Source organism: Ascaphus truei, chromosome 1, assembly GCF_040206685.1.
Source record: "Ascaphus truei isolate aAscTru1 chromosome 1, aAscTru1.hap1, whole genome shotgun sequence".
Lineage (NCBI taxonomy): Eukaryota > Metazoa > Chordata > Amphibia > Anura > Ascaphidae > Ascaphus > Ascaphus truei.
In genome coordinates, this window is record NC_134483.1 from 511,519,895 (window position 1) to 511,532,063 (window position 12,169).

The 12,169-nt window shown below is 41.8% G+C and overlaps 1 protein-coding gene across 7 annotated transcripts in view; it reads right to left on the bottom strand.

Moving 5' to 3' along the window:
- The window catches only part of SH3BP2 (SH3 domain binding protein 2), a 90,495-nt gene that overhangs the window by 49,892 nt on the left and 28,434 nt on the right, over nt 1-12,169 (bottom strand). The window contains exon 1 of one of the 7 annotated variants that reach the window (XM_075570703.1): nt 7,165-7,546. The exons of the other annotated variants lie outside the window; for them this stretch is intronic. Coding sequence (XP_075426818.1) covers nt 7,165-7,241 — 77 coding nt within the window. The 5' untranslated portion in view covers nt 7,242-7,546. Of the gene's footprint in view, nt 1-7,164; nt 7,547-12,169 lie in introns of those variants that run through there. 7 annotated transcript variants of the gene reach the window in all.

A 12,169-nucleotide genomic window follows, 5' to 3' on the forward strand; every position in this document is an offset into this window, starting at 1 on the left:
CAGTTGTTTAGTTGTAACTAAAATCCTGCAGCTCACAAAAAGCCTTGAACAAGGAACAACATATTTTGATCCTGTGGCAAATAGCGAGCACATTTTTATAAACGACTGGTAATTTTCCCTTTCAAAGTGTTGCAGCCATGTTAAACCTGTGTGTTAACATAATCCAGGAGTGTAGTTTCCATTATGTAATTTACCTGGGAGACACTCGGCTGTCTGCACAAACGCAAAACATGTCCCAGTCCTCACAAATTAAAATCTGCAAAAATAAATGTTGCATTTTAAGTGTTATTTCCTTTTTTTTATATCTAGCTAATACTTCTTGTTTATGATGATGCTCTGCAGCATTTGTAGTCACTGTGAAAGCATGTAATGTCACGCTGCCAAAGTGCTGAGGTTGTGCTGCTATAACCCCACTTCAATATAACGGGATTTAGAAGATTCTCCTGCCTTTCAAAAGCAGCAATCCAGGTTTCATTGCATTTTTTCATTATTATTACAGGATAGAAGCAGGGGGTCTCCGGAGCTGAACTATGTTAATTTTAGCTGCGGGGCCCCCCCGATTCCTGAGATATTTACCTCCGTAGCCCCCCTACAGGGGGGCAGTATTTCTGCAGGCAGGGAACTTGTATGTCTAACATAATGGCAGCGTGTAAATCTCCTGCGTCATGTGGGCCAATAGGAAGCCGTGACATCATCCGTTGCGGCTTCCTATTCGGCCCGCATGACCAGGACCTTTAAACTGCACTGGGATACCGGCACCGCTACGGAGGTACAGTAAGTAAGTATCTCAGAAACCAGTGGGGTCCCCGGAGCTGAAATCAACACGGTTCAGCTCTGTTGACCCCCTGCTTCAATCCTGTAATAAAAAAAATACAATTAAACCTGGATTGCTGCTGTAGCTCAGTTATTTGTTCTGCTTCTCATCCTGATCACATCTTTGTATTATTCAGAAGTTTTCTATTTTGTAAAAATATCGAGTTGCACTGTTTTTTGTTCTTTAGGTCTTGCAGCTTTGGGCTTGGTGCTGCATTCATTTCCCAGTTGGGTAAAAGTCCCCAACCGTGATATTTCTTGTTAATTTTTAAATCAATACCCACTCATATGGTGCAGCCAAATATAGCATGGTTACTGAGTGGGAAGGAAAGTAAACCCATGCAGAACATACAGTAAATTGCAACACAACAAGTCTTTTGGAAAGTTATACAGTAGTCGTGGGCAGTGTGGAGGAGTGTAATGTCTATAAATTGATAGGAAAGAAACCAGCTAAGGATGTGCTTGAGTGGGAAGCCACAAACACAAATACTTCAAGATATGATACTGTATGCTGCATGTCAGCAATAAGCATATTTGGCCGTATATAAACTAAGCAGTGCTAATCCATAAAGACACGTTTCAAGACCTCTTAGTAAATATGGCGCTTCATGGCCTGTGACCGATAATATATTTGAAAGCCTTCTCTAACAAGGCCTGATCCATAAAAGGGTGCTAAGCATTCATTCATTTGAATGGGAGTAAAAGCGGGCTAAAGGTTAGCACTCTTTTGTGGATCTGGGCCATAGACACACCTGCAATGCATTGAAAAGCCTTTCTATCAATGGAGGGTGTTACTTGGACACCAATAACAACAACAACAACAACAACATGTTCTTGTATAGTGCTGCTAGTTTTACGTAGCGCTTTACAGAGACATTTTGCAGGCACAGGGCCCTGCCCCGTGGAGCTTACAATCTATGTTTTTGGTGCCTGAGGCACAGGGAGATAAAGTGACTTACCCAAGGCCACAAGGAGCCGAGACCGGGAATTGAACCAGGCCCCCCTGTGTCAAACTCAGTGCCAGTCAGTGTCTTTACTCACACTATGGACTTTAGGGCAGGACAAATAAGGCAGTGTTCTCCAAAAGAACTCTGTTATTTTCAATCTTCTTTTAATAATAAACACCCCCCATTAAATAGTTATTCACAGCCCGAGTAGTTATTTCTCTTTCATTTGATGAGACAGCATAACAAAAAAGGGCTCAACGTTAGGCAGGTTATTAAACTGCAGAGTAGCTATCAGGGCACTCATGTATGGAAACCTGCAGAGTACCTATCAGGGCACTCATGTATGGAAATCTGCAGAGTACCTATCAGGGCCTCATGTATGGAAACCTGCAGAGTAGCTATCAGGGCACTCATGTATGGAAACCTGCAGAGTACCTATCAGGGCACTCATGTATGGAAATCTGCAGAGTACCTATCAGGGCCTCATGTATGGAAACCTGCAGAGTAGCTATCAGGGCACTCATGTATGGAAACCTGCAGAGTACCTATCAGGGCACTCATGTATGGAAACCTGCAGAGTACCTATCAGGGCACTCATGTATGGAAACCTGCAGAGTACCTATCAGGGCACTCATGTATGGAAACCTGCAGAGTAGCTATCAGGGCACTCATGTATGGAAACCTGCAGAGTACCTATCAGGGCACTCATGTATGGAAACCTGCAGAGTACCTATCAGGGCACTCATGTATGGAAACCTGCAGAGTAGCTATCAGGGCACTCATGTATGGAAACCTGCAGAGTACCTATCAGGGCACTCATGTATGGAAACCTGCAGAGTACCTATCAGGGCACTCATGTATGGAAACCTGCAGAGTACCTATCAGGGCACTCATGTATGGAAACCGTCACTGATTTCAATGGGAGATTTTGTGCCTTGATTGGCACTATGCCAGTTTAATGAATAACCCACTACCGCTGTGATTCAGTAAGCACCATTGCAGGGTATTGCTCTGCGATGCCACGTTAACTGCCACTGACTTGAATGGCAGTGAACGTGGAATCGTGGTGAGACACCCCGCATCTCCCCCTATGGAGTACTAGTCCCATAGAGCAGGGGTGCTCAACTCCAGTTCTCAAGACCAGGTTTTCAGGATATCCCAGCTTCAGCACAGGTGGCTCAATCAGAGCTCAATCAGAGCCACCTGTGCTGTAGCAGGGATATCCTGAAAACCTGGTTTTCAGGGCTGGAGTTGAGAGCCCCTGCCATAGAGTGACACTGCACATTATGCATGTCAGCATTGAGATGTACATGGGCCACAACGACTGCTTGCACGGTTTAGCAAATCTGATGGTATGTTGTATATAATGTGTGCTTAATGCACGTATTTTAGGTACGCATTAAATGAACTAATAGATCACATGCACATGCAGTCAAAACCAATGCAAACATTTAAACAAAAATACCCAGAGTGTAATACTCACCCCAAAAAATGTCTGAATGCATTTACCGCACTAAAGCAAACGTTAAACGAATGCAGTTAGCAAAACTTTTACTTTGATTCAATTATTAGTTTGCACACACCATTCAAACTGTGTGTTAAAAAAGTACTGCATTGGCATACGTCCAAAACAATTTCAATACAAAAATCCCCAAACTGTAACACACAGTAGCTCTTAATTACACCTTTATATCAACGTAAGCAACTTTTTGTAACTCAGTTGTCCAGTTCAGTGACAATGACACACATGCTCTAACACACAATGCATGTGTACTGATTATATTCAAGTGTTTCAACAAATTGTTCTGACATGATTGAATGCATATTATGCTGTGTGTTTCCCACTGAATGCATATTATGCTGTGTGTTTCCCACTGAATGCATATTATGCTGTGGGTTTCCCACTGAATGCATATTATGCTGTGTGTTTCCCACTGAATGCATATTATGCTGTGGGTTTCCCACTGAATGCATATTATGCTGTGTTTCCCACTGAATGCATATTGTGCTGTGTGTTTCCCACTGAATGCATATTATGCTGTGTGTTTCCCATTGATGCATATTATGCTGTGTGTTTCCCACTGATGCATATTATGCTGTGTGTTTCCCACTGAATGCATATTATGCTGTGTGTTTCCCACTGAATGCATATTATACTGTGTGTTTCCCATTGATGCATATTATGCTGTGTGTTTCCCATTGATGCATATTGTGCTGTGTGTTTCCCATTGATGCATATTGTGCTGTGTGTTTCCCACTGAATGCATATTATGCTGTGTGTTTCCCACTGAATGCATATTATGCTGTGTGTTTCCCACTGAATGCATATTATGCTGTGTGTTTCCCATTGAATGCATATTATGCTGTGTGTTTCCCATTTAATTCATATTATGCTGTGGGTTTCCCATTGATGCATATTATGCTGTGTGTTTCCCATTGAATGCATATTATGCTGTGTGTTTCCCACTGAATGCATATTGTGCTGTGTGTTTCCCATTGAATGCATATTATGCTGTGTGTTTCCCATTGATGCATATTATGCTGTGTGTTTCCCATTGAATGCATATTATGCTGTGTGTTTCCCACTGAATGCATATTGTGCTGTGTGTTTCCCACTGAATGCATATTATGCTGTGTGTTTCCCATTGATGCATATTATGCTGTGTGTTTCCCACTGAATGCATATTGTGCTGTGTGTTTCCCACTGAATGCATATTATGCTGTGTGTTTCCCATTGAATGCATATTGTGCTGTGTGTTTCCCATTGATGCATATTATGCTGTGTGTTTCCCATTGATGCATATTATGCTGTGTGTTTCCCATTGAATGCATATTATGCTGTGTGTTTCCCATTTAATTCATATTGTGCTGTGTGTTTCCCACTGAATGCATATTATGCTGGGTGTTTCCCATTGAATGCATATTGTGCTGTGTGTTTCCCATTGATGCATATTATGCTGTGTGTTTCCCATTGATGCATATTATGCTGTGTGTTTCCCATTGAATGCATATTATGCTGTGTGTTTCCCATTTAATTCATATTGTGCTGTGTGTTTCCCACTGAATGCATATTATGCTGTGTGTTTCCCACTGAATGCATATTATGCTGTGTTTCCCACTGAATGCATATTATGCTGTGTTTCCCACTGAATGCATATTGTGCTGTGTGTTTCCCATTGAATGCATATTGTGCTGTGTGTTTCCCATTGAATGCATATTATGCTGTGTGTTTCCCACTGAATGCATATTATGCTGTGTGTTTCCCACTGAATGCATATTATGCTGTGTGTTTCCCACTGAATGCATATTATGCTGTGTGTTTCCCACTGAATGCATATTATGCTGTGTGTTTCCCATTGAATGCATATTGTGCTGTGTGTTTCCCATTGAATGCATATTATGCTGGGTGTTTCCCATTGAATGCATATTGTGCTGTGTGTTTCCCATTGAATGCATATTATGCTGTGTGTTTCCCACTGAATGCATATTATGCTGGGTGTTTCCCACTGAATGCATATTATGCTGTGTGTTTCCCACTGAATGCATATTATGCTGTGTGTTTCCCATTGAATGCATATTGTGCTGTGTGTTTCCCATTGAATGCATATTATGCTGTGTTTCCCATTGAATGCATATTGTGCTGTGTGTTTCCCATTGAATGCATATTATGCTGTGTTTCCCATTGAATGCATATTATGCTGTGTGTTTCCCATTGAATGCATATTGTGCTGTGTGTTTCCCATTGAATGCATATTATGCTGTGTGTTTCCCATTGAATGCATATTATGCTGGGTGTTTCCCACTGAATGCATATTATGCTGGGTGTTTCCCACTGAATGCATATTATGCTGTGTGTTTCCCACTGAATGCATATTATGCTGTGTGTTTCCCATTGATGCATATTATGCTGTGTGTTTCCCATTGAATGCATATTGTGCTGTGTGTTTCCCACTGAATGCATATTATGCTGTGTTTCCCATTGAATGCATATTGTGCTGTGTGTTTCCCACTGAATGCATATTATGCTGTGTTTCCCATTGATGCATATTATGCTGTGTTTCCCACTGAATGCATATTATGCTGTGTGTTTCCCACTGAATGCATATTATGCTGTGTGTTTCCCACTGAATGCATATTATGCTGTGTTTCCCATTGATGCATATTATGCTGTGTGTTTCCCATTGATGCATATTATGCTGTGTGTTTCCCATTGATGCATATTATGCTGTGTTTCCCATTGAATGCATATTGTGCTGTGTGTTTCCCACTGAATGCATATTATGCTGTGTGTTTCCCATTGATGCATATTATGCTGTGTGTTTCCCATTGATGCATATTGTGCTGTGTGTTTCCCACTGAATGCATATTATGCTGTGTGTTTCCCATTGAATGCATATTATGCTGTGTGTTTCCCACTGAATGCATATTATGCTGTGTGTTTCCCATTGAATGCATATTTCCCTTAAGTGCCATTCAGCAATCGGAGTACAGTTTACTCCCACATCTTTCATTCTGTACATTTTTATATTAGACCCTTTCACATTAAATATTCATCGCAGATTATCTGTTTTTGTTTGCTGGAACTATTTTGTTTATTAGTTTTGTTCATACTATGCTGTGGGTTTCCTGCAGTTTACCGAATGCTGCACATAGAATTTTACAAACACAGGTTCCTGCCTTGTATAGCTTACGTCGTACCTCAGGCACAGCAAGATAAATCCAGTAACAAAGTCACAAAGATCTGACATTGGGATTCCATCCAGTATGATATAAACACTAAACTGCTCCTTCTTACGACCTACGTAGCAGACCCCTCTAAAAGCTAAAGCATTCAAGCCCGTATTTACAAAGTGGTTTCATTTCATAAGACACCTTATGGCTCATTCACTTGGAAGACCATATCTGGTGGCGGAAGACACCTCATTGCCCAGTCACCAAATCAAGTATAAGTGCTGCTCAGTAACGATGGGCCTAAAATGTCCCACTTCTCTTGCTGTTGGTAGGCTGCAAAGCAACAAATCTGATAACATCCAAGCAGAATACAGCAGAGCACAACAGAATAAAAAAGACAAAAAGGTGAGAATGACTTGACAACAGAAATTGGGTAACATGACATTAACGATTTTAAAATAAATAATTGTAACATGGTTTGCATCTTCTAAACAGCATTGCTTTCATTTATCAAAACGAAAATTTATGAATATGGGTTCATTTTTGCCTTCCAATTAAAAAATTTAAATAATTTCCAAAGTCCATAAAGCACCCAATCCAATTTCAAAAGCTTTTAATCCTCTGGCAAGACTGTATTGTGTCATGGAAGTTTGACACCTCTTCAGATCACTAATCAACTACTGTTTGGCACCAATTCTATTCCAGGAGCCAAAGATTTTTGGATGTTACTCACCTGACGTCTGACCGACACATCGTTTTCCTCTCAAATGAAAAGGCGACAGAATGCGATCTTCTTATCGATTTAGCCATTAGGTAAGAACCATTGTCTTGAAACCTCAGTCTGGAGACTGATAAGGATCACTGGATAATCTGAACGCGTGTTCTGCTATGAGCTCTGCCTTGCTGTAAGCCACAAGTGGAGAAGTAATAACTTGCTGCTTCTCAGCACAGAGTTTGGTCAAGTGAGACAGCTGGGCAGTGACTTATTTCCTTTGGTGTGGCTGCCGCTTCCTCTTTCCGGGGGTCGTCAGCTAGCTGCATTATATATCAGTTGCAGACTTCCTGGCCTCCTAGAGCACACTGCTCAACGTGAGAACTATACCCGTAGCCGCATACCTCCAAAACAAATTCAAAGGGGATTTCCATATAAAGGCTGTTTAAATAGTAATCGGATTCTGCTTCCTCATAGTAATGGGGAAGATATCCAGCACACGTATAGCACACTTTCAGAATGTTATTATCTGAATTTGATAGTCCTGTACTGGTGTAACCCTCTTTCCCCATTACTAAAGAGACTACTTGTGCTGCTGTTACCTGCTGGCTCACAGAAGGCCGGAGCCTCCGCCACTGGGAGCCTGGGGTGATTGGATATCCACCTCGGTGTAGCGCCTCCACCAGAAAGGGATCCTGATGCAGCAGGATAAGCCCCTCCCAGGAACAATACCAGTAATACACACACACACACACACACACACACACACACACACACACACACACACACACCTGTATATATAATAACTTTTACTATACACCATTAACAGTACCCTGAACCACACAGTATAACAACCCCCAACACCACCAATGAGTGTCCCCAAAGTACATTAGGTGCTAGGCACCAATACCCTGATGTCCTTTTCCCCAATGTTCGGGTCCAAAAGTGTAGGGAGTAGTGCTGCCCCGTGAGTTGTTGGTGCACTTTGTGAGGTACCTGCCAAGTACTAAAAGTGCTCGGTGCGGCCGACTCTGTATGTAGGTGGTCTCGTCCCAGTCCACAGGCTGTGAATCATTGCACTGCGTCTTTACTGTATCCCTGACACTAAACAGTAATGGGGAAGCGTCCCTATCTAAGGGGCCTTATCTAAAGCAACCACAAGCTAAGTGGAAGGGGCCTATCAAGGACCTGAGGGGGGAATCTGGCGTAGTCCGCGTGCCACAGATTCACAGACCCTACCTTCCCCTTCTTTGTCCTGGCTCCAACTGCGCCTCGCACCCGGAGCGTACCAAATGTATCTTTTCCTCATAGCCGGGATTGCTGCAGCCCTATTGGCTGTAATGCGCCGCGTGACCTCTCCCCTGGTACATGCTGGGGAATGTAGTTCCCCTGCGGAGCAAATGTCTAATGGCCGCCGCTTGCGCTATGCAATGCGCTTGCGCGAGGTGTTCAAAGATGGCTGCCGGACCTGGGAACGCTCTGCGCATGTGCGGGGAGTCCCAATATAGCTACCACCTGCAATGATGAGTTCCTGCGACTGGAATGCTCCTGCTACTACCCGCCGTGCAACTCCCGACACACCGCAGCTCCCCAGCGGAGGTGTCCTGCTATCCGTCCCCCTCCCGTAGCCTAGAGGCAAGAGGTAATGTAATCATGTATTGTCATCATAACTCTGTGCCCAGGACATACTTGAAAACAAGAAGCAACTCTCAATGTATTACTTCCTGATAAAACATTTTTATAAATAAATACTTACATTCATAAATATCTATATCCATACATAGATCCACTTATAGATGTTGTCACGAGAGAACAGATAATATATAGAATAACCGGGCCAGATTGAACAAGACTAGGATATAGTAAACTGAATGAGTTTATTTCCTATGTGCAGAACAGACAATACATCAAGCAAATAACATTACAGAAATATTTACACTTACTGGGGTTGGACAAGGAGATAGTCAGCCGAATAGCAGCTCCTTAGTTGTTATAGATCACGACAAGCACGACAAGCACAGGAATAAGGGGTGCAAGTAATTATATAGACGCAGCACCCCATTCCTAACATGGCAGTTCAGTTATTGGTGAACAATTACCTTGTCCCAATCACAGGTTGCCAGGTAACGCGAGAAGCTGGGTTTACCCAGACCCTCATTAATACACCCCTCCCCTGTAGCTACTTGGCCAGCCCATTTATAAAAAACTATGACATGATGCCTTCGTTGCCATCCTGTCTAGCAAAAATGCTTATTGGGCAGGGGTCTTTCATGTAGGGTGTTACGTTTGACAGATCACAATGGTTAGTACCCATCTGTGAGAACTGGCTGCATATGCAATGAGGCGAGTCAACTCCATTGATGTACAGGCTATTTCTCACCTCTGAGGAACTTCTCCACAACAAAGCCTTTCAAGTAGCCTCCTTTGATTGTACAATTACATATCAAAGCTGCCATTTGGCAAGCTTCCAAACCTATATCCACAGTTATAGTAAAAACAGCGATAACTCATAGCTATATTTCACATCATAAATAAATCAGATTAACGATATGTATGCAACCTGTGTTCGTTGCATAGGAAAACATGTCCAAATGTCACCTTCATAGCATGTATATAGCAAAAGTTATAATTTTTTACACTTTACCCATTGTAAAGGATAAAATACAATTATCCCCCTCCCTCCATGTTAATACATAACATAGCAATTAATTGTGCTGAAGCAGGGAAATGCAGATCCACAATATGGTTAACCCTTTCCCTCCCGACATGATTTATACACACACAGTAATATAACACAGACCGCTGGGGAAATACATCTAAGACCTGGGGCCATTCTGCAGAAGCAGATCAACATATACACAGATCCCATTAACCCCTCATACCCAGATCATGACAGATGTGCAGCAAATTGACTCAGATAGGCTCATACATACTGTACACTGCAGAACAAACAGTTTCTCCCACCAGCTACCACTTACAGATTGCCATTGGAGTTTTGTCCACTAAGCATTTTCTTTGAGCACCCAGTGGGTCAGTCAAAGCATTTTTCCCCTGAGAACCATGTATGTGGTGCTTTGCAGGTTTAGAATGCAAAAATCTAAAAAGGTTTACAGCACTGACCATTGTAAATAAACAATCAAATACATTTTTCTGTGCCTCGGATACCTTAGAATCTCTGCAACGCTTCACAGCCTAAATATTGTCTTATCGTCTCCAGTTCTAGTATCTCTCTATAGATGTTATTATGTTTTGCTTGTTTCTTCAACAAATGCAAAATGCTAATGGCTAGTAGCAATCACAACAAAGTCTGGTTGGACAATATCCTGTTGGCACAGTTCACCAGACTTAAATATAATTGTAGCACTGAGGAGCTACAGTATATACAGTTCAGGCAGAGGATCTTTATAATACATTTCTAGATAGAGGTTATAATCCTCATCTTTTAGACAAAGCCAGGTTACGGGCGAACAGGATGGAGAGAACACTCATAGCTCACAAAGCTAATGGAGAAGGAGGATTAGGTCCGGATAGGATTACCATAGGACACAAAGAACTTTGTATTCACAGCTGCATTGAATCTCAACTACCCCAGTGTACATCTGCGTTGCCCCAAAGGCGGACAGTCTGATGGGGCTCCCCAAGAGCTGCTCCCCTCTGCACAGGACCAGCGTGCTAAGGGTTAACATTTGCTTGTAATTTGTGGAATGTCAACCCCACCCACTGTAATGTTAATGAGCCAAGAGGACACAAAAAACTTTGTATTCAGTTTCATTGAATCTCAACCACCCCAGTAAACATTTGCACTGCCCCAAAGGTGGACAGCCTTTGGCGCAGCCAAAGTTTGTGAGCCGTCTGCTGCCGTTTGCTAATGTTTGTTGGTGTTAAAGCTGCTCTATTTTAATCTGAAACTCGCAAGCCTTTTATCCCCTGTACCCAATTTTCCAACTCTATCCATTAAATGTCTGAATTGACTGTATAACCCTGTGCTTTTAATGTAACCATGTATTTTTATAACTCTGTGCCCAGGACATACTTGAAAAGGAGAGGGAACTCAAATGTATTACTTCCTGGTAAAACATTTTTATAAATAAATAAAATAGACAACTGAATACCGTTTGTTACGAACCACAAGTAAAAATATTCAGGAAATTATGAAAGAACATTGGGGAATACTTTGAGTGATCCAATTTTGGGCCCCTCTCCTTCCTAACACTCCAATAGTAATCTTTAGGAAGTCCCAAAATGTGAAGAATTTGCTGTCTCCAAGTGATATAGTCCCGAATGACTCTAGAGGAATTGGTGAAACTAATGCATCAACTTGGCTTACCACCAGAGCCACGGGGAATTTCCCATGTTGAAAATGCCAAGCCTGTAAAATGTTACACAACAAAAGAAAAACATTCAAGTCTAAGCATAATGCCGAGATTTTTAAAATCAAACAATGCATCTCTTTGCGCAACTACTTTGATAGTATATAATATGCTAAAATGCACATGCGGCACCCAATACATTGGGAGAACAATAGACAATTTAGGAGACATTAGGGAACATCAAAATCAGATTAGAGCAACAGTATATCTCGCCACTTTAAGAGCCATCAAAACCAGGATCCTCCACCTTTGCGCTAGAAGGGTTCAGAAATGGTACCAGCTAATAGAGATAGGGTTAAGCTCCTTAACAAGCGTGAAAGCTTCTGGATTTTAAAATGAAAGATATTCATTCCAGACGGACATAATGAGGATATAAATATAATTTCTCTGTATTAAATATGTCCTCTGTTACTCTTGTTATCTGTATTTGGATATTTTTGTATCTCCCGTTCAGCAGTTTGTTCTCTTATGTCATCTGGTATTGTCTCCCCTTCGGAGTTACTCTAACTTCATCGTCTGTTTAATATAGGGGTTACCTATTAGTATTATATCCCCTTTTTCCTGCTCAAAGTGTTTTTTTGGAATTATACCTAAAGTATGCTTTGTCTCTTTTCTCTTCCACTATTGGTCTACTTACTAAGAGGCAACAGTTTACC